The sequence below is a fragment of the Perognathus longimembris genome, chromosome 15 (assembly GCF_023159225.1).
Source record: "Perognathus longimembris pacificus isolate PPM17 chromosome 15, ASM2315922v1, whole genome shotgun sequence".
NCBI lineage: Eukaryota > Metazoa > Chordata > Mammalia > Rodentia > Heteromyidae > Perognathus > Perognathus longimembris.
In genome coordinates, this window is record NC_063175.1 from 47,272,205 (window position 1) to 47,295,896 (window position 23,692).

General features: G+C 46.3%; 1 protein-coding gene across 2 annotated transcripts in view; it reads left to right on the forward strand.

The window, feature by feature from the left end:
* Positions 1 to 23,692, forward strand: part of Nedd4l (NEDD4 like E3 ubiquitin protein ligase) — a 283,441-nt gene that overhangs the window by 71,163 nt on the left and 188,586 nt on the right. For both annotated transcript variants that reach the window (XM_048363771.1, XM_048363772.1), the window contains exon 2: positions 17,378 to 17,451. In XM_048363771.1, the coding sequence (XP_048219728.1) occupies positions 17,378 to 17,451 (74 nt within the window). The remainder of the gene's footprint in view (positions 1 to 17,377; positions 17,452 to 23,692) is intronic.

The window sequence follows — 23,692 nt, forward strand, 5'->3', positions numbered from 1 at the left end:
GCCAGAGCTCTACTTCTGCCTTTTTAGTGATTAATTGGAGGTAACTGTCTCACAGACTTTCTTACCTGGGCTGGCTTCGAACTGCAATCCTCCGATCTCAGCTTCCCAAGTAGTAAAGATTACATGTATGAGTCACCTGGCTCCTTGGTGACTTCTTTTTTCTTATGCTGGTCCTGGGGCTTGAACTCAGGGAGGGCATGGGTGCTGTCCTTGAGCTCTTTTTGCTCAAGGTTAGTGCTCTACCACTTGAGCCATCGTTCCACTTCCAACTTGTTTGGTGATTAACTGGAGGTAAAAGTCTCCCTGACTTTGCTCCCCTGGCTAACTTTGAGCCACAATCCTTGGATCTCAGCCTCCTGAGTAGTTAGGATTATAGGACTGAGCCACTGGGGCCTGTCTATTCTGTGGCAATTTAAAACTTTATGAATACACCATAGTCATCATCACAGTTTTCTGTAGTACTTACTTTATGTATTCTTACTTTGTAGTGCTGGCATTGAACTGAGATGTATTACTAGTCAAGTGCTCCACCACTAAGCCACCCTCAGTCTTAGTTCAGGATTCTTGAGCTGCGACTTAAACATAATCTAGTTTACTTCTTTCTTGAAGGGTTTTGTGCCAATGTGGGTTGTGAGCAAGTTGGGAACAAGTCTTAAAAGATCTTGATTGGTGTTCTTAGGTGTTGCTTTGGGGGAAATAATGTAAGGAAAGGAATAGATTGAAAATGTATGAGCACCATGCGGGTTTGTGAGCTCTTTTTCCTTCCTGCATGGGGAGGAAAGGAGATGTCTCCAAATCTTTCTCAAGTTATGCAATAAGATTGGAAACATGATTGTGAATTCCTAGCTCAGTTCTATGTAGCTTCTGTGGCTCAGGCTCTTTTCTAGCTTTGAATGTTGCAAAATGTTCAGCTAATTGAGAGAGAGAGGAGAGTTTTCTCTTAGCTTTATGATGCTTCATTATTTGTTGAAGGAGCTTGATGAAGATGTCAGTGGAATTGGCCAGACCACAGAGCCTCCTGTGGCCTGAAAAAGGGTGGCGTCCTTTACTTCTTGAATCAACCCATCCAGTCACCAGCTATTTTACCTTGCGCCTGGCTGGACACCGTCAACCCTTCTGCTTTTGGCACATTGCAGCGACTGCTTTAAAACTTCTGCTTCTAGCACTTTAAAAGGAAGAAATTACAAGTTTCAATTATGCCAGATGCCTGTGGCTCACTCCTGCAAATCCCAGGTAGTCGGGAAGTTCAGATCTGAGGATGACAGTTTGAAGCTAGCTAGCCCTGGCAGGAATGTTCCTCACAGTCTTCTCTCCAATTAATTACCAAAAAGCCAGAAGCTGAGCTGTGACCCAAGTGGTAGAGCACTAGTCTTGGGTGGAGAAAAAAGCTAAGTGACAGTGCCGAGTCCCAGGACCAGCACACACACACACACACACACACACACACACACACACACACACACACACACACAAAGTACCAGTGATTTGGGCTGACAAAAGCATGTTAGATCTTAGATAGCTAGTTGACATTGAATGTTTATTTGCTGAGTAGCAGGGACGAGCAGGAATAGCTGTTTGTGAGTGGGGAGCCACCCCCAGGTGGTGTGTGTGTGTGTGTGTGTGTGTGTGTGTGTGTGTGTGTGTGTGTGTCCGCACGCATGCGCAGGGTGCCTGGAGAAAGTATTAAGTTGTGCCAGGCACATAGGGTCCAAGACCAATAGCAATCCATTGGGTTGGATTTAGTAGTAATTTGTGCGGTTGGAGAGCAAAGACAAAGGCTGCGGCGGGGTGAGGGATGGCGTGCAAGTGAAAGGCCTAAACGGATGGCACGAGGATGGTCTCACTGGCTTCAGCCATCAAAGCAGGGAGGAAATGTAGTGATGCCAACAGGCCAGGGAGATGGGAAGAATGTATTATTTGTATGTATTTGATGAACGGGAACATCGAAGACTCGATACCATAGGATACAGAGACCAAGATCTGGTAAAAACGGGACGAATGAAAATGATTCCTTCTTCCCCTGAAAATCATTGTAGGTAAATTTACGCCTGTGCTCTGGACAAATTTTAAAATGAAATGAAGCAATGTGGACATTAGATACAATTATACGCACAGTAGAAATTCTGCTCCCCTTCCCCCGCACCACCCCCATGGTCTTGCTGTTAAAGTAACCTTCATTAAGGCTATGGTATGTTCTTGCACAAAGAGTGGTTCGTGATCAGAGCTGCTGGGGCGGGGGGAGGGATGAGGTACGTGATCAGGAGTGCTGAGAAGCTGGGGAAAGGGCTGGACACCGATCTGGACGTGGACATTTGTTCTTGTCGGCATTTCCACCCATGTTTTTTTTCCCCCAAGGAGGAGCTGCATCCTTGCAGAAGCACGTCGAGCTTCCAGAGACTTCCTTGTTTCTTGTTTTGCATTGCTGAGGATCAGACTCTGCACCTTTTGCATGCTAGGCAAATACCCTGCCACAACCATCCTCAGCCTCAGCTTCCTCTTGTTTATCTTCATGAGGCATTTTATTCTGCTTTAGAATTGCCTAGAGGCCTAAAAACATAAATCGCTGTCTGAGGAGTTTCTCCTTTTAGTGACTAGGGGCTGGGCTCTGAGAATCTGCACTCGCACCAAGTTGTCTGGTGATGCGAGGAAAACACCGCCCTGCTCATCTAGAGTTCCTGAAAGCAGGCTCTCCAGTCCTGTGCCTTAAGCTACACGTCTCCCACATAGACTTTTGCAGGAAACCTGGAGTGGTGCAGAGTTGGAGGTTGTGGGATTGCCCAGGTTGTGGGAGGGGCCTGGCCCCAATCTTGGATATCTGGTCCAAAGCGAAGTTATTTCGACTCACCTGTGTCCTGTCTGGTGAAGAGTTAGTCTTATCTCTCAGCAGCCTCCCACTTGATGATGTCAAAAGAAAGAAAAAATCTCATCAGGCACTAGTGGCGCATGCCTGTAATCCTAGCTACTCAGGAAGGCTGAGATCTGAGGGTTGAAGTTCGAGTCCATGAGATTCTTATCTCCAATAAACCACCAGAACACCGGAAGTGGCGCTGTGGCTCCAAGTGGTAGAGCGCTAGACTTGAGTGACAAAGGTCAGACAGTACCCAGGCTCAGCGTTCAAACCCCATGACCGAAAAAAAAAAATCTCCTCTGAATGTCCCTTGTGTGTTGTAAATGGATCTAAAAAACCCAGGTAGAAAGGCCCACGCGTGTGCAGTAGCTGCCATTGAAGGGCTGGTTGGAGGTGGGTGGGCTTTACAGCTGTGTCTCCTCGGTGGAGAGTTGAAGATCCAGAGGGAAAATGAGTCAGGGGAGGTCATGGTGAAATATGGGCCTGTTGGAACCAAGTGCCACGTTCTTGCCATTAAATTCAAGCACTCATTTCAGATCATGGGAGGGAATGGTATTGATCACAGGCTGTTTGATAAAGGAGAAATGAAGCAAGTGCTTGATCAGTGCCTCAGAAGAGAGTATCATCAAACCACTCTCTTGCTTGATTTCCTTTTCCTCCCAAGGCAGTGTGTTGGAAGGAACCCAGCCGCTGTCATTTGCTTTTGGTATTACTTTGGTTACACACATGCTCCGAGGCTGTGGAAACCATTGTAGGAATAGGGATTATCTTGTGGTTTGGTAAAAAAAAAAAAAATACTAGGCCACTTGATTTGATAGTTAAAAAACAAACCAAGTTAGGACTCAGATGAAATGCTTTTATCTCAGGGTATTTTATAAGGAAACTGGAGAAAATAATAAAATTTTTATTTTGCTTTTCTAAAGATGTATTATTCAAAACACAAGCCCAAATTCCTGATAACAAAGAATAGTGTTTTTTTTTTTGGGGGGGGGTTGGTATTGGGGTGTGTATGTGTGAGTGTGTTTATGTGTACGAGCCTTGAACTCAGAGCCACGTGTCCGTTCTTAGCTTTTCACTCAAGGCTGGCACTCTGCCTCTTGAGCCACACCTCCACTTCCAGGTGTTTTGTTGATTCATTGAAGGTAAGACTCCCCTAAGATTTTCCTAGCTTTCAACTATGATCCTCAAATCTCAGCCTCCTGAGCCACTAGCACTCAGGGAGAATAGCTGTTTCCCCTTGTTATCTTGTGCTAAGTTATCTTGTTGATAGGAGTTCTTAAAAATTTTTTTTTTTAAATAAAAATGCTGTCACCCTCAGGGGGGTTACAGTGGCCATGGGCTTTTGCACATTTTGATCATGGACTAGTTTGTATCTGGTGTACAGGAACCTGGCGGATAGACTCAAAGTGACTCCTACACATGCTGTGTGGGGAGCCTCTGGCCTTCGGCCACAGAGGCAGTAGAAGGGAAGTGAGGAATTAGGGATGGACTCATGGGCTTGGCTGAACCATGACTATGTCCACAGCAGTCTTGGGTCAGCCAAACTGCGGCCAAAACCTGCAGTTCACTTCAGTGTGCAACACCAGGCAGTGTCTTCTCAATGTTTGTGAGAGAGTGAGACAGAGAGAGAGAGAGAGAGAGAGAGAGAGAGAGAGAGAGAGAGAGAGAGAGAGAGAGAGAGAGAGAGAGAGAAACACTTCCAGCCTGTGGTTCTGTGTTTTTGTGTTGTTTTTACTTAAACTTATTGCAAGATTCAAGCTGTGCTTCAGCCATTCCTTAAGACTGCCGCTCTTTTTTTCTTCCGGAGTCCTTTCCTTCATGCTCTTGTATCTTAAAACTTCGCAGCACAAGTGTGGTGTTCTTTCTGAGAGGAATTTTAAAACATTTGTAGAATGGGTTAAGCATCATAAATCATTGCTGGAATATGATGTGGAGTAAAACTAACCGTAAATAGGTCTCTTGAATGCTTTTGACAGATGTTCCTATTTCCTGTTTGGTTGACGAGTTCATGAGATTTGGAAATTCGTCTGAATAATCTCCTGTTTCATGGTGAAGAAGATGGGAATGTAATGTTGCCTGTGTTTTGTCTTAGCGACGTTACGCGCATGCGTAGTTTTAAAGTGCTGTGTGATCTTCATAGTTCTTAGACTGAGTTTTTGGTTCCCACATGTGGGTCTTATAATCATCATGTTGCTGTGTTGGGGAAGGATGTCAGACCGCTCTGGCTCATTTTTCTGTCCCTGTTTCCTTTGTTGTCCGATCAGTCCAAACAGGCCAGCTACCCATCCTTCCTCGGGGCCACCTGTTCTCTGCCCACCTTGGGGTTAACAAGGCAAAGTCCCTTCCTGTTTGCTTTGCTGAAAGCTTGCCCTCTGGGGTGAGACCTCCAACTAGAATACGTGCTTTCGTCATTGCCCCCAACCCAAAAGAACCTGCCTTAAAAAAATAAGTTTATAACTAAAAGTTAAAAGAAATTCTCTATTGTTATCGTGGAGGTAACGTACAGAGGGCCTACAGATAAGTCAGATAAAGAGTCGTTTCTTTTTGAGAAATGTCACCCCTTCCCTCACTCTCTCCCAGCTCTCCCTACCACCGCAGCATTTGCTCACTCTTTGTTCCTTCATTTCTGTGCCCCCCTTTCCCTTCCAAAGACAGATAAATGCACAAACAAGACAAAAGGAAAAGAAAACAAAACACCAACAAAGGACAGAAAAAAACCCTCTCATTTCTATTTCCTGGAGTTCGTTTAGATAAATATGATTTTATACGATCAGATATCACATAGCCATTGAGCCTTTGTGATCCTCTCCTAAGAATATCATCTTCTAGTCTCACTCTGTGTGAATGCCTAGAGACCTGTATAGTTTATCATGTCTCAATGACTTGTTTAGCCATCCAGTGTGTTTACTTGTAAATTTATAGGCATATATGTGTGTGTGTGTATATACACTCACACATACCACAAATGAGGGAAACCATGCAACCCATAAGTTGCATGACCCATGGGTTCTTTGAGTCTGGCTTATTTCATTCAATATAATTTTTTCCAAGTTTTTCCATTTCCTTATGAATGGTACAATGTCTTTCTTTCTGATGAGTAGAATTCCATCATGTTCATTGCAGCATTGTTTGCCATAGCCTAGCTATGGAAACATGAGCCTTTCAGTGGATGAATGGATCAAGAAAATGTGATATATACATATCTCTGTCTGTCTGTCTATCTATCTATCTATCTGTCTGTCTGTCTGTCTGTCTGTCTATCTGAGGAGATTAAACATTCCTAGTTCCTTTGTCATGTGCCTTCTGCTTAATAGTTTTCTGGCTACTTGACACATTTTTAAAAATATAATTTTATTGTTATTATTAAGATGTGTTGTACAGAGGAGTTACCATTTCATATGTCTTTTTTTGGACAATGTCACCGTTTCCTTCTCTTTTCCCCAGTTTCCCCTCCCATCCCTGCTCACAAGTTCCATTGGAACATTCTTTTTTGAAGTTGTTAATACATCTAGATGGTTTAGTTTCAAAAAAGGCTATGCAGTGAGAAATCACTTTTACTATCACCTCTGTCCCCCAACCAATTTCTATCCCCAGAGCCAGCCAATGTTACCAGTTCCTTGTACCTTATAAAGTGTTTATATGCACTTGCTAGCAAATATTTGTGAACACATACCCTCCTCCTCTTCCCTCTTACTATAAAGACTAGCAGTCTTTACAGAATGTTCTCTGTGTTGATTTTTAATTTGTCTGTTTTGGACTTGTAAGCATACACATACAGAACACCTGCCATTGTTTTATATTTGTTGAGTGTCCTGTTGTATGGGTTTCATCCTACTTAAGAAAACAAAGCAATGACAACACTGTCTTTACTAAATCCCACTTCTGGATTTAAACATCATGTTGGCCCAGGGCAGGGGTTCACAATATTCTTGATCTGGACTTTGAATAAGGCAAGTGGCTGATATGCCTGTATTGCTTGAGATTAATGACCAGAAACTTAGCCCTCCCCTTCAATACAAGGCACATCTGATTTATTTCCCAAAGCCTACCCTCAATATCTCAGGCATATCAAGCTTGAGATAAGATAAAACCCCAAAGATTGCCTATCTTCCCTTGACACTCTGGTGTGTCTCTTCCATCCTTTCTGTACTGATGTGGTCAGCCAGATGCATACCCCACTCCAAACCTGTGCCATTTGGCCCATCAGTAATCTGATGAGTTCTTTCTGCATTCTGACAGCCTTACCCAGTTGTGCGTACCAGCTGCAAATTGGATTGCCCTGCCACTTGCATCAAATCCAAGTTTACTTGGCTCAAAACATTGAGAAGGATGGATCTAATCATGGAGCCCTGACCCAGTCCCTGAGATCTCTCTGGGGTTTTCTAATGATTATACTCTGGCCTAGGACTTTGCCTGGGTCTGACAAACTCCTCCCAAATCCACTGTTAGTCAACCTTCACATGATCTTCTGGTCCCAAAAGTTAACTAGTGTGCTGTTCAGTGTTGCCAAGAGTCTGACTGAAGTACGTGTACTTAACTTTGATACACATGTGACATAGCCCTAAGCTAGTAATCTTATCAGAAAAGGAAATTTGTGAATCTTATTTTTAGCCAAACTTAGGCATGCTTTGTGTTCTTTCCCCTCCACCCCCTGTTTGGCTGATCCTGGGGCTTGAACTCAGGGCCTGGGCACTGTTCCTGAGCCTCTTTGTGCTCAAGGCTAATACTCTATCACTTGAGCCACAGCACCACTTCTGGCTTTTCCTGAGTAGTTTATTAGAGGTAAGAGTCTCATAGGCTTTCCTGCGCAGCCTCCTGAGTAGCTAGGATTACAGGCATGAGCCACCAGTGCCCGACTTGCACTTTTTATTTTAAGTGCTCACGAACTGTTTTGTAATTTACGCTCTTCCTTTGCTGTGGACAAACTGTCATGTATTCACACATGTGCATATGCACACTCACACACACACATATCCCCCCCACCTCCCCCACCCAATGTTTGATTCCTGGCTCTTTGCCAGTCTAGAAGTGTTGACTGAGATGGGGGGGTGGTGTTTTGGGATTCTCCTGCCTTAAATGGTTACACCTATCCTGTTTTCTGTGTGAATTAACTCATGGCCTAGATACTGTCCCTTAACTTTTTGTACAAGGCCAGTGCTCTACCATTTGAGCTGAAGCCACACCCCCCCCCCCAAGCTATAACTTTATTTTCAAGGATTTTCTTGCTTTGAACTTCGATCCCTGGATCTCAGGGTCCTGAGTAACTAGGACTACGGGCGTGACCCACTGGTGCTTAGCAGAATTGTACACTCTTGTCTTCAGTATTTGTGCTGTGTGTGCACCTGTGCGGTCCTCTGAGATGATTGGCAGTGTCTCTCGGTCGCTGTGTGGTATGATTTGGTAAAAAAAAAAAAAAAAAAAATCAGTGGTAGAGGCCTCATATCAGATGCCACCAGCTCCTTGGGTCTTTTTCCAGTACTTTCTCTCACGGTCAGGAAGGCTTTTAGCTTCATTTGCTGGTTAGATAGCTACTTAAAAAGCATCTTCCTACCTAGGAACTATGGGGAAGCACATAGCAAATAAGGTACTGGTGGGGGTTCACAGAGGCACGTGATCCGTGTGGAGAGGCTGGGAACATGTGTGGTACCCGCCATGGTGACTTAGGTGTCATCTTTTTAGTTACGTTGCATCGTCAGGCCTGAGTCCGGGAGTGGAAGAGGATGGCAGTCCAGGGTGAAGGAAGCAGGGCTCTAGGGAGGGTTCTATGGCAGAGCCCTCTACGTCCTGCCCTGTTCTAGGGTGCTGTTGCGCTTGCAAAGCAGGGCTCGGGTCTCCCTGATGTTGGATGGACCTAGCCCGAGTCATCAAACGAAGCCCCTGCTCTTGGCTCATTCTCAGTCGGCATCTGTGATGGATTCTAATTTGCCGACAAACGCTCATCCTTGGTCCTGTGTCTTCACGCCCACCCACGCACAGGCCCTTTGCTCAATCAAGGTCAGATCCACATTGGACACACTGGCCTGAGCTCGCTTCTCTGGTGCCAAGACCCCAGAATCCACCCATGCTAGGTGCCTTCATTGAAGGCCCTTGAGACCCTGGCCTCTTACAGTTCCTTGAAGTCGAACGACAAAACCTCCAGGGCTCACTTTACTGCAAGAGGTCACCCTGAAGTTTAGGTCTGCCATGAAAAAAATCTAGAAAATCATACATGAAAATCTGCCGTGAAAAATCTTACATCCTGAGCGATGGTGGTTGTTTGGCTTTCCCCAAAGTGCTATTGTTTATTATGATCATTTTTTTTTTTTTTAACTAGGAGCCTAAGATAATTCTCAGTCTTGGTGACCTTGGAGGAATTAAAAAAAATATATTTCCTGTCTTCTGATGAGAGGCTCAGAACAAAAAAGAACCATTGAAAAATGGATTCTTAGATGACCTTTTCTCCTGGTAAAAGAAGTGTTCATTAGCCAAGAGTGGTTATGTACCCTTTGCGCCAGAACGCTTGCCACCTCGTTCATTTGATGGGCTCCTCTTCCTCCCCCAGTCGCTGTGTCACTGTGGCAGTGGCAGGTGGTCATTTCACATTTCAGGTGGAGAGTCACTCTAAACGTTTGTCCCTGCGAGGAACAACGTGCGTTCCCGCTGAGCATGCATTTGAGTGAGGGGAGGGTGGGAATCTCTCTCTCTTCCTCCCTCCTTCCCTATCCTTTATTATGCTGGTATTGGGGCCTGCACTCAGGGTCTGGGTACTGTCCCTTAGCTTTCTTTTTTTTTTCACTCAAGGCTGGCTTTCAACTTTCTGGCTTTGGCTGCTTAATTGGAGGTAAGAGTCGCATGAACTTTCCTGCCCCAGCAGTCTGCCTTTGAACCTCCGTCCTCAGATGTCAGCCTCTTACATAGCTACTATTCCAAGTGTGAGACACCAGCAGGGGACATATTTCTTGATAGGAGACTGCCCAGATCTGTTACTCCCTTTCAGCCTGCCGTTTTCCTTCACCCCACTATTCAGACATCCTTCCCCAGGGATGCAGGCTCGGGGTGAAACGATCTAGAGTAGCAGAATGTGCTGAGAACTCCAGGTAGCCGGCTGCCTCAAAGGCCCTGGCTCTGCTCTATTCAGAGCCAGAACAAAGGTGCACAGTGTTGTGCGTACAGGAAGCGATGCCATGGGAGCCCTTAGAATGCCTGGGTCAGAGCGGTGCCCGGTTACCTGTGGGATTCAGTGCACAGGGATTGGCAGGAATCTCTAAATGCTTGAACACACTTTTGTTGGGACTAAATTCCAGCAGTGTGGCCGTGGCTTTGGCTAGTAGCACGTCAGCCCTTTCTCCTTCTCACAAAGCAGCACACTTGGTAGTTGCGGTTTTATTCTTCTAACTCCCTTGATGAAGACTTATCTCCTTAATTGGGCTGGCTGGTCACATGCAGCACACATCTTAGTCAAAAAGCAAATGATTCCAGGAAGTATCCATGCCCAAACATATACAGGAGCACTTAAATTTGACAGAAAAGACTTTTTCCTCATAATTACATCTATTCCAGAATGTTCTCCCAAAGAGATCCAGGGTCTGGGTTGGGATTTTACATGTTTTCTTGCTTCTTGCATGTTCTCGCTGTGAACACCGTACAGAATGGGGCAGGCAGGAGCTCCCTGTGTGAAGCTACCTCCACCATTCTTCCTATATCTGTACAAGGATCTCCATGTCTCCGTGAAGGAAGACTGTCCTGTGCCTCGTGGCATATGAGTTACTACTCTCTACGGCTCTTAAGTTATAGGTACCAGGTTGGCATGGTGAGCTTTCATATCTCTTGAGAAGGATGGGTTCTAGAACTGTTGGTGCAATGACTGACCCCAATCTCGTTTCCAGAGAGCTGAGTCCCAGGACAGCTCTTCTGTAATTGCGTGCAAAGGACTTGCTCTCCCTCCCTTCTCTTCCTCTTCTCCTGTTTTCATAAGAGCGTGCTGAGATTCCTGCTGTGGCCTCTTATTGAGTTGGTACTCTTAGCACCCCAGAGTTCAATAGAATTTTCTGTTTACCTCTTGAAAGTAAACAAAAGAGAGGAAGGAGCCAGGCCAGGCCCCATGGTCCTCATCAAGGGCACTTGTTAATGGTTCCCCACACACCATATGATATAGTAAAGGTTGAGACATTTCAGCTGTACAGAATCCTATGTTCTTGCAAATTTTCAGGCTCTAAAGCTGTCCCTGCAACTTGATTCAAATGCTGTAGGACTGCAACGTTACTGTGTGGTACACGTTGGGCTGACAGTGAACACAGTGCTCTTCTGGAAAGGTCTAGGATAGGGGCTATTTGCTGTCATTGTTGTTATGGGGTGGAGCTAGGGCTCCATCTGCCATCTTGGTGTTGGGCTGCTCTCATTTTCCACTCTTACCTTTGCTCGTACCTTCTACCTCTATCCCACACCTGTAGGACAGGTACCTGTGCACAGGTCCCTCCCCAGGTGACTGTAATTGTCCCACGGGGCAGTGATATACTGTGTCCAGCTTTGTGTTCCTGTTTGCTGACACTGTGCTTTGAACACAGGAACCACCCGACGCCTTTTTGAGGCCTACTGGATGGTCACAGTGGAGGACTGCTGAAGAGGTTTGGGGAAGCCATTGTGAAAGTGAAGAGTAGGAAAGGTTTCCAGGGGGACAGGAAGTGAGGGGGACACGCTATGGTGAGAAGGAGATGACAGGAACAGGTACGAGGTGGGGAGCGGATAGAGTAGTGGCAGAGATTCTTTTTTTTAAAAATGTGGTTGGGGGAGGGATGGATAGGCAGGACAGAGGATTTGGCTCTGTGTGTGTGTGTGTGTGTGTGTGTGTGTGTGTGTGTGTGTGTGAAATGCGATGTTAGGAAAGCCATGCGTTCCACTTCTGCCATGAACCTAGAGCTGGTCTGAAAAAGTGAAGTCTTCATCTTAAAAACATATGAAACAAACACACACACACACACAAAAAAAAAAAACCCATATGAAACAGGATGCTGTGTCTCAGGGCTGGAGCAGTGACAGGTAGGAATGGGGAGATTAATGACACTGTGTGTAGCAGGTGCAGTTCCCAGAATTAGTTGATTTTTTTTTTTAAAGCAGCTTAAGGGACATGTGTGTGTCACATATTTCAGTAGTTCAAAAATTTTGCCTCTTTTAGGCAAGTTGTGAGCCTGCAAAGGTTGTACATTGTAGGTAGCACTATGAAGAAATCCTTAGAGTAGGAAAAGTAAACACATAAATTCATTTAGGAGGCAATGACCAAGATACTGAGGCTCCTGACTTAGGACTTCCTGGACCACACGGACAGCTGGTGTATGTGAGACTCCGGTCACGGGGACGCCCCTAGAGGAAGAACATGATTTCCCAACCTACCTATCACCTCTTTTGGGGGAACAGTAGCTGCCATTCTAGATAAAGATACAAGATGCCATACCTTCATAGGCTTGGGTCTTGGGAGAGAAGGCATATTCTAGTATGGTGAATGTGTGTGTGTGTGTGTGTGTGTGTGTGTGTGTGTGTGTGTGTGTGCCAGTCGTGGGCTTAGAGTCTGGGCCTGGGCACTGCTTTGAGCTTTTGTGCAAGGCTAGCACTCTACCACTTGATCCACAGCTCCATTGTCAGCCTTTTGGTTAGTAATTGGAGATTAAGAGTCTCAGAGCATGGAACTGTGACTTCTCAGGTCTCAGTCTCCTGCGTAGTTAGGATTATAGAAATGAGCTACCAGCACCTGGTTAATACGGTGAGTTTTGAGTTAGACCATGAAATATCTCGGGCTGGGGATATGGCCTAGTGGCGAGAGAGCTTGCCTTGTATATGAGGCCTGGGTTCAATTCCCCAGCACCACATGTACAGAAAATGGCCAGAAGTGGCGCTGTGGCTCAGGTGGCAGAGTGCTAGCCTTGAGCAAAAGGAAGCCAGGGACAGTGCTCAGGCCCTGAGTCCAAGGCCCAGGACTGGCCAAAAAAAAAAAAAAAAAAAAGAACATGAAATATCTCTACCATGGATGTGTGTGTGTGTGTGTGTGTGTGGTCTGTGTCTCTCCCTGTGTCTGTATGCTTGCATGCTTGTACATGCACTGTGCTACTATCAGGGGTAAACATGGATTTTTGTTCCCACTTCTTTCCTCCTGCTCAAGGCTGGAGCTGTACCACTTGAGACATTTATGTTTTTTTCTGGTTAATTGGAGATAAAAATTTCAGGGACTTTCTTGCCTGGCTTGGCTTTGAACTGAGATCTTTAGATTTCAGCTTCCTGAGTAGCTACCATTATAGGCATGAACCGTCAGTGCCCAGCATGGAGACGGTCTGGATGGATGATGTGGGTATGACGATCTGGGAACAACTTAGCCATCGTCTGGGGCGTGAGACTACTGGACTTCCATCCACCCGTCATCCAGATGAGACGCTAGGATCCTGCTTGGTCTCTCAGATGAGTCTCTACTCTTCTGCCTGTTTCTAAGCAGATACCTTGCTTGTTAGTGTGCCGTGTTGCGTATGGCTTGACACTTTGTTCTTTGTCTTGATGGAAGCATTAGGAAAAGCACATCTGAGGTGCACAGAATCTTGTTACTAATAGTCACGCAGGACAACACGTTGATAACAGGAAGAGACACTGGACCTTGTATTTGGCCTCTTCTCTACCTTTCCCTTTCTGCTTTGTACAGTCAGTGTGGATACTATTTTCATTATCTAAGCCAAGCCACCTTAGTTAAATATTTGATTCAACTAGAGTCATTAACAGAGGTCAAAATACCGTACATAGATTTTTATGAAAGTAATAATATGCTTCAGAAAGTACAGTTGTTCAGCCTGGGGCTCATTGCATGAAAACATTAGGCACACCCCTTGTTACGTGTTTCCCTGTTGAATGACCCTGGCTGCTTATCTGTATTTAAGCTTGCCATTTTGAGGAAACAAAGATAAGAATTTTCCTATGCAAATGAATAAAGTATTTTTATAGACTAATGTGCTTGCTTGAGCTTCAGAGAGTGGAATTTACTGTTGGTAAACAGCAAGTGTTCAATAGAAGCCCAGTGTGTGTATGTGTGTATGTGGGTGGGGGCTCAGTCAGTCTGTCTGTCTGTCTCTGTCTCTGTATCTGTCTTTCTTTCTGGTGCCAGTACTGGGGCTTGAACTCAGGGCCTTGCTTTCCCACTTGGCCTTTACATTCAAGGCTGGCCCTCTACCATTTGAACCATAGCTCCACTTCTGGCTTTTGCTAGTTAATTGGAGATTTGAGTTTCATGGATTTCCCTGCCCAGGCTGGCTTCCTTCCAGCCTTGATCCTCAGATCACAGCCTTCTGAGTAGCCAGGATTATTAGAGGCATGGGCCACTGGTGCCCCGCAGCCCATCTCTTTTCATGCACTCTGCCTCACTGTTCTCCCTCCTGCTGTCCTTTCCCTAAATCCTATTCTTCACAATAACCATCCCTAGTTGGTCTTTCAAAAACATGGATCACATTATGTCATTCCCATGCCGGAAACTTTGCAGTGCCGACCTGGAAGTAGTTAGAATAATGTCCGCCTTCTCTGGCTCTGACCTCACTGGAGGCTCATCTCCCTGGCCTCTCCCTGTGTTTGCACCCCTCCTGATCTCTGTTGCTCCTCAGATTTGGGTTCAGTTGTCTTTTCTCCATCCCCATACATTGTCTACCTCTCTCTCTACCCACTTGCTTTCACTTTGCTGTTATACTAACTCCAGAGCAGTTACCACGGTCCCAAATTGCCTTGTTTGTTTGTGTTACATCTTTCCATTCTGTCTTTCTGCCAACTAGATTATGGGTTCTGTGAGGCAGGAGCTGTCTTGTTTTATATCTCTGTCCTCAAATACTGGGTGTGGCGCATGATAGCACTTAGTAAATACCCATGGGATGGAGGAATGTCATTACTGGTTCTCACCTATTTTTAATGGCAGTCTTAGAGCTCATTATACAGAATTAACTGTCTACTGTAGAGAAGTCTTTAGATGTTTCTTCCTTAGTTGAAAATGTGCTTTGGTGGCTGTCCTTTTGGATAAACTTTTTGATTTTTCCTCTTATTAGTTTTTTTTTTAAAGGATTGATTTCTAAAGTTTGTTGAATGAAAGGTAGTGCAACCAGTACCCGTGGCTCACAGTAACCCTAGCTACTCAGGAGGCTGAGATCTTGAAGATCAAAGTTCAAAGCCAGCTTGAGCAGGAAAGTCTATGAGACTCCTATTTCCTATTAACCACCAAAAAAAGCCAGAAATGGAGCTGTGTCTCAAGTGGTAGATCTCTAGCTTTGACTATCAGAACTCAGAGATAGTACCCAAGTCCTGAGTTCAAGCCCTAGGACTAACATCAGAGAGAGAGAGAGAGAAAAGGAGGAAGGGAGAGAGGGAGTGAGGAAAGGAGCGAGGGAGGGAGGGAGGGAGAGAGAGAGGGAAGAAGGAAAAAAGGAAAAGAGGAAGGAAGGAAGGAGTTGTAAGGGATTTGGCAGTGTTACCATCCCCCTTAAGAAAGACTGCTGGCATGGATTCGCCATGTGAGCAATCTCGTGGGCCATGTTCCTGAGAACACTACAGCGTCGCCTGACTGGTAAGGGGCGGGTACATCCTCTTTATCACTGTGTCCTCAGATCATAGAGCAGGTGTTCACATATACCTAATCAACGAACCAATTTCCCTTAGAAAAAAATCTAGTTATCCCTGTATTGATTTTTCTTGTTTAACAAATGTGGCTTGATTTTTGCCTGCTTTGGGAAGTGGGCCTGTCCTTGTCCTACCACGCATGCAGTGTGCATACAAATGCAGGCCTCCCAGGTGCAGTGTTAGCTGCACTTCTCCTCGTCCTTTGAACCGGTTAAGATTATTTGATGGAACCCACCATCAATGCCTTCAAAGCTATAGACTGTACCCAGGATTCCCGAAAGTTCCAAGAAATAGTTAAGCAGGCTTCTACACACACACACACACACACACACACACACACACACACACACACACACACACACACACACACACACTCTGCTGGGCTTCTGCTCTGTGGTATGTGGCACATCCTCCCAGCAGTCACAGTGCAGAGGGAGGGCCGCCAGCACGAGCACAGGTTAATTGGTCCTGCAGCTCCTCTTTCCCTGCTGCCTTTCAAACACCTCAGTGTAGCTCTCAGGATTTATTCATCCTTTAGCCACTCACAGCAGACATCCACCTGCCCCCCATGTGTGGCAGCATTCGGAAGAATCGCTAGCTTCCGTATTTGGCAATTTCTCATCATCCGTTTCTTCTGGATGATTCTATACCCCGCTCAAGTTGTGTCTGCACTCTCCTTTGCCAGGCAGACCGACGATGGCAGTGTGTATGCCATAGGTACCTGTCAGCCACCAACTCCCCTCAGGTGTGCAAAGAACCGCACGAGTATTGCTGAACTTGGTCCATCTGTAGAAAATTCGTTCACTGGGGCAGCCTCTGAGCTGAGCAGGCCATGGGAGGCACTGCAGGGTGGGCAGCAGGAGCTCACGAGAAACAGAAAATAGCCTCTGCCTAGGGAGCATCCCATGCGCAAGAAAGAATTCCGCCTTCCCTCCCTCCTTCCCCTCCTCCCTTCCCTCTCAGCCATTCTCCTCCAAACTCAGGGCTAAACAAGCACTCCACCGCCGAGCCACACTCCCAGCCTGTGATTAAAGGAGGGTAAATCATAAGCACAAAGTGAGACGTCTTTCCTCTTTATTTGTGTGCTCATGTATGTACGTATGTGCCTGCACTGGGACTTGAATTCAAGGCCTGGGGACTGTCCATTAGGTTGTGTGTGTGTGTATGCGTGCACGCGTGTGTGTACTCACTTGTGCATGCATGTGCCACTGGCACTGGCCTTTTTCTTTTTTTTTACATATTTGTGTTTCCCAGCCCATGCCTTTTCTCACGGTACTGCCCCAGGGTCCTCTACTACCCATCCTTACGTCATTTGCAGTAGAATTCGTATTTATATTTTCAAGGCCATGTTCAGTGGCCAGGGTGTAGTCGGTAAATGAATGAACTAACAAATGACTTTTTTGGTTTGGAGCGGTTACCATTCAGAGTAATGCTTTTTATTAGAACTAAGGGATTATTTTCCTAACTGATGTCATATTTCAAAAGGCAATGTGATTTTGAGGAACCGTTTTACTTCATAAGGTATTTATTCCTGTCTATTTCTGGATATACTTACAAATACGTAAATATCAAAGGAGTCCTTATTTTGTAATATTTATGGAAGTTGGTGGTTCATGAATGTGCCTAGAGAGTTCCATGGCTGTGTCCTTGGTCTAGCTGGGAAATAATCCTCCAGTGTGAAGAGTAATTGATGTTAGTGGCCTAGTTTGAGTTAAACTTAGGCTTAATTAACCTGGATGCTTCCGTTTCTAGTCTCTTAACATTGTAGAGCTATAGTAGTGCTTATTGTAACGAGGGACCGTCTGCACTTGAGATGATCTGAATTCGTGCATTCACTGAGAAGCAGTCATAGATGATGATACTGGGTGAGGTGAGAGAGAGCAATTGAAGATTGGGGTCTAACCTTGTTGTTTTTCTCTTCAACAGGGAGAATCCCGCATCCTGAGAGTCAAAGTTGTTTCTGGAATTGATCTTGCTAAGAAGGACATCTTCGGAGCCAGGTATCTTTGCTCTGTGGTCTTGGATACTTTTCAGACTGTGATAGAACTCATGACCTCTTAGGCCATATCTAAGGGGTCACCTGCAGTGGTTGCTTCCGTGCCCAACTGGGATACAGCTGGCCTTCATTACTAAACTGGGCAACGCAAGGTAGTTAGCGGGCTTGCCTTTGTGTGGGCTGATGCATGAAGAAAGTAAGGACCTGGGGTAGGTGTCTTGTTTGGGTAGAAAATAATAGTTTGGGAATATGGATGTGGTCATGTTAGTACATATAAAGATCCTTCCAGTCCATGGGTTCTGTGACCATGGATTCAGCAAACTCACGTAAAAAAATATTTGGGCAAAAGATTGCCACCAGGTGCTGGTGACTCACCCTTGTAATCTTAGCTACTCAGGAGGCTGACACGTGAGGATCATGGTTCTAAACCAGCCCTGGTAGGAAAGTCCAGGAGACCCTTACCTCCAATTAACCAGCAAAGCTTTATCTGGGGGTATGGCTCCAAGTGGTAGAGTGCCAGCTTTGAGCCAGAAAAGCTGTGGGAGAGTGAGAGGCCCTGGGTTCAAGCCCCAGTACTATCACAACATGCGTGTGCGCACATACACACACACACACAACACACTTTCTCTCATACACATGCACACAGACACACATGCACACACATATACTCTCTCTCGCACACGCACGTTATTCTTTTCCAGACCACACAGTGTAACAACAATTTAGACATCACTTACGTTGCGTTAGGGTTCCCCAAGCCTTCTCGGGATGAGTTGTGTGGATGTGTTGGTGACACACCAACACCGCAGCAGGTGGACATGAACACCTGCACGTTCTGGTGTGTGGGTGTTTTGGAACTCGTCCTCCACAGACACGCAAGGATGACTGCATCTTTTTGTTAAAAAAATAAAAAATAAAAAAAATCCTTGCTTAGGGAAACCCAGAAGTATATTCTGTTCCTAGAAAGCTAGATTTCCTTGCCATGATGTACAATGGGCATTAGGAGGTACGGTGACTTGGATGCCTCGGGGGTTCCTTGACAGGGAAAGATTGAAGGGGGGGGGAGTGGGGACCCCGGCTGTGGGGGATGGGGAGGACGCAGAAGGGCCATGTTACAAGGTGGCTGTGTGTAGGCAGAGTTGTGGAGAGCTCTAGTCTTTTTTGGGGGGCGGGGGAGAAGGGGGTGTTAATGGCTTTGCACCGTTGCCCAGAGATGGGAAGTGTAGCAGGCCAGGGTAATGGCGGGGCAGAATGTGGTGTTCTAGTCTGGTGGTTCTGCTGGGGTCTTCATCCCCTCCTTGCCCTGCTGAGGGGGGCTGGTGGAGGTTGTCTGAAGCTCTGAGGACTGGAGTTTGTGGGTGCCTGGTGGCTACGGGCTTCGCTCTTCTGGAGCTTCAGTCACCCCTTGAGAGGCCTGGCCCCTCCTCCAGCTCTTTGTCTTGGCACAGTTGGGGGGCTTGGCGGCCACACTCTGCCTCATTACTGTCTCTAGGCTCAGGGCCCTGGGCCGTGGCCCCTATGGTGCTGTAAAGTCATGGAGTGCTGGGTGGTTGTGGTGTGTGGGGGGAGCCACCCTGCTTCCCCTTCGCCTGGTGGTTCTACCAGCTCCTCCGGCTTTGTCCCTGGCATCTTTCTGTTTTGATTTGTCTTCGTTAGTCTCCTGTGGTCATTGCAGAGACATCCACATGGGCGCATGAGGCCAAGCTGGGCTGGGGCGGGAAGAGCCAGGCCTGACATCGACCCCTTCACATTAGGAGACAGGACAGAGCCAAGAACGTGAGCCGCAGATGAGGGTGCACACAGGCCTGGTGAGTCATCTTGGCCATCGTCCCGCATGGGGTAAAGGGAAGTCAAGAGTCAGGCAAGGGGCAGCCAGCTGCGGTCAGAACCAAAGCAGATACAGGAATCGGACTACAGAAGCATCTAGAACATAATCATTTGCAATTACAAGCCCTTACCAGGAGGCCTTGTGTGTATTTTTTGATAGGGCAGGGACGAATCCTGCTGTTGGCCACAGTGAAGCATGCAGTTTGGGTAAGAGAGCCCTGGGATCTGCTCTTAGGTCAGGCGTGCATGGAACTGCATGCGGCTTCATCAGTTCTGTCCGTGTTTTAGGAAGCGACAATACTTAGCCGGGTGTCGGTGGCTCACGCCTGTAATCCCCGCTACTCAGGAGGCCGCGAGCTGAGGATTGCAGTTAGAAGTCAGCCCGGGCAGGAAAATTCAATTAATGTCCAGTTAACCACCAAACAGCCAGAAGTGGGTGGGGCTTTGGCTCGAATGGTAGAGCACCGGCCTTGAGTTGAAAATGCTAAAAGACAGTGCTTAGGCCCCAAGTTCAAGTCCTAGTACTGACTTGTCACTTGCATATAAATGCACGCATATACCATTTGCTGGGTGGCAGAATTAAGAGACTGTCCTTAGCCCAAGGCAGATGAGGGGGTAGGGGACTCCTTAGTCTGGATTTATGTGACTTCTGATGCCATGTTCTTTCAGTGATAGGTAGACACTTCTCTGGCCATCTTGGATCACAGGACCGTTAGTTTTCCTCCACAACCCAGACCGACAGTTTGCTATATGTTAGCAGACTTAAAGAATCAGCCATTGTCATTGATGCTAGTTGACTATTGGCTTTTGAATTGGGAGTAAAATCATCAACTATTAGATTTAAACTTTGCTAGGCAAGACCTGAAAGTTTCTCTTTTGGGCATAGGATATCTTTATAGGTTTCAAACTGTGTTCTTTGTCAGCTAAGTTTGTATTGCAAGGCATTTAACCTTTGGTCGTCGGTGTAAACAGGAACAGAGTGAGGTCACTTCAATGCCAGTTTTGTACCTTACCCTGCCAGCTTTGTCTCTTTGGTCGTGATTACTGCCTTTATTTGCGGTTACCGAAGGTGAATTTGAAGCTACAAAGCTCTTCTTGGATAGTTAACAGTGAGAGCTAAGATACCAACTCTGCACTTCCTTGCTTTCCACAGTATAAAAAGGAGCAAGATACTTGTTTCATAGGACCTGTTTTTGCCTTGTTATCCTCTTTCCTTTTGGCAGCTGAAGATCTGAACATTTTAATCCCATATGAGCTGCAGGGCTTTCAAAGGATATTGTGTGAGCTCTCTGTGTCTCCCGGTGATTGAGAGTCTTGGTGCTTTAATGCCAGAAAATGAGACCGGCTCTCTTTGCTCTGTTTTTTATCTTGGTTAAAGTTGTTAATGTTTTGCTCTCTTGGCTTCGTCTCCCCACCCGTCAACTCCCCAGTATTCAAAAGTAAATTAAGACATCATGCCATTTTGCTCCTAAATACTACATACAGCTCACATCTGCACAAAACGAGAACTTACTTCTGGGTAACCACGGTGCTGATTTCATAAAATTGGGAGGTAATTGCCTAATGGACACTGTTACCTTGTCCATTATCTGAATTTCTCCAATTGTCTCTAAAGTGGCTTTTCCAGCCAGTCTGTTAAAATTCACCTGAGAGTTATGTACTGCATTTAATTGGTAGGTCAGTTAGACTCCCTTAATCTAGAAGAGTTCTCTTCTTTTCCTCCTTTTGAAGTTGTGTAAATTCAGCTTAGCTATGTGTGTGCGCATGAGTGTGTATGTGCGTGCAGGAATGGGTGATGGGAACAGTACCCAGGTACTCTGCTCGCAGTGGTACTGAGATGGGTCTCTGGGGTAGTGGGTTGCATGGGGACATTCTGGTTTTTCTAATGTCAAATGACCTTCCCCCCCCCCTCAGATGGCCAACAAGCGATTGTTAAAGTGATGATCCATTTGATATGTATGTTGGCATTCTATACAGGCAGGCTTAAAATTAGGAATTTACCTTTTCTCTCCAAGTATTGGAAATTCATCATTATGATGATGATGATTTGGGCCGTTCTTTCCGAAACATCATGCAAAGTGAATCTCCTGGAACATGGAGGGTACGAGTGCCTTGAATCCCCTTCAGGTTGACAGGGCAGATGGTTGGTTCCTGTGAGCCAGGTGGCACCCAGAGATATGCGGAGCATTTAAAACTATGACTTCATAATAATGATGATAACAATAAGTTTAAAAAGATCTTGGGCCGACATTTGGGGGAGATTTGACATTTAAAAAAAAAGTCTAAGCTGGATACTAGTGGCTCATGCTTGTAATCTTGGCTAATCAGGAAGCTGAGATCTGAAGACCCTGGTTCGAAGCTAGCCTGACAGGAAAGTCTGTGCTACTTGTTCACCTTCAAAAAGCCAGAAATAGAGCTGGGGCTCAGGTGGTAGAGCACCAGCCGTGAGCAAAATCGCTAAGGAATAGTGAGTACCCTGGCCTTGTGTTCCAGCCTCCCAGCATTGGCACACACATACACAAAATGCAGATTTCCAGGGTTTTGGCAGTTATTAGTGATCTAGGCACAGGGGGCTGTGCTGGATTTGCATATAGGTAGCACTGTCGTATTCCAGCTTCTCCCTGTGACAGGGCTGGGACCAGCACCACCTTTGGCCCTCCAGAGATGGGCCTGTATTGGATTGTGTCTCTAGCAGTTAAAACTGGCTTCTCAGATGGGCGCTGGTGGCACACTCCTGTAGTCCTCGCCACTCAGGAGGCTGAGATCTGAGGATCCTGGTTTGATGCCAGCCTGGGAAGAAAAATCTGTGAGACTCTTCTCTCCAGTTAACCAGCAAAAAAGCTTTAAGTGAAGGGGTATGACTCACATGGTAGAGCACCATCCTGGAGATAAAAGCCAAGCAAGAACACAAGTCTAGCTGAATTAAAGCTCTAGTACCAGTAGGCGTGCGCATACACACACACACACAGAGAGACACACACAGACACGTACACTACCACCACCACCAACAACAACAACAAAAGAAAAACCTGACTTCCTCCCCCATCACAGAGTACCTGACACTGTTTGTGACCCTCAGGCCTCCCTCTTCTTTTCTCTTGGCGTCTGTTTCAGCAGCCTTACTGTCCATGGCATTGCTAAGTGTCACAACATCACTCAGCACTAATGGCCTCTGGCCCCAAATGGGTTAGTCTCAAAAATCCCTGCATCAAATAATAGCTCGAGTGATTACTGATGGAGAGACCCAGAAAAACCTAAGCTAGACGGGTTGTGTCTCCAGCCATCAAAATCATGTGAAAATAGACCTCCTTCTCCCCAAATGCACAAAAGACCTCTCCTAACTCCCTAACAATGACTTGCCTTTCACGCTTACTTCCTGGTCTTGAAATCTATGACTGGGTGCAGTGGCCGGCTTGTTGCCAGTCTGTCTTAGACCTTAGGCTTGCTACTTTCCAGTCAGTGTCATGCAAATCCATCTTTCTGATGATCTTGAGCCAGGGAGAAAAGGCTGAGCTGAGTCCAGTGTACACTCATTGCTCATTGGGAAAGCAGACTGTCTAACTGGTGAGCTATATCTAACTGACCTCAAGGTTTCCATATGAATTGTGGGGTTCTGGGAGTGGTGGAGGGAGGCCCACTCCTTGGGAGTGTTAGTGAACATTGTTTCTTTGGAATCCTGACCCCTAGCCTTACTTGGCTTCCTGGTGCATGGATATTTGGGGGTCACAAAGTGGCCCTTGACATTCCCCATCCCCACATGGTTTGACAGACAGAAGTAGGAAAAAAACCCACAGGACTCTGCCTTCTTTTCTGTCCCTGATCTGTCTACACTGCTGCAGTGGCCATCGAAAAGTTAGATATGTTTTCAGAAGGGTGAGAATGCCCAGCACTTAGTAGGTGCTTGACAGATTTGACTGACCTGGTCAGAGAGGAGCCTAAGAGAAGTGCAGAATGTAAAAAGGCACTGGATGAGCTAGATCAGGGTTCTGACTACAGAGAGCACCAGCGTCCTAGGGTGGAGAGAACAGTCTCCTCTTCTAGCCCTGCTTCCCCACCTGGCCTTCCTCCCTGCCTGTAGCCCCTGTCCCTGTGCTATCCTCAGTGTTGGCTCTTGCCTTGGATGGTAGTGCACTGCTTCCGTGTGGAAGAGAGAGGCTAAGAAGTTATACAGAAGGGACGAGTCTATAGTGGAGCCACTTCTGAATGTGTAGAACCAGGAGGAAAGTATCTGCTTATTTAGATAGTGAACTAACGCCCAGGCCTTCAGGAACATGGACAGCAAGTGCTACAAGAGTGCGTCTGTGGTGTAATTGCAGGGTGCCAACGCTGCCCTCTCCCCAAAGGAGCCCAGATGGGTCCTTTCCCTTTTGGTGAGTGGTCTCCACCGCCAGGCTGCTCTCCACCCATCCCTGCTGTGC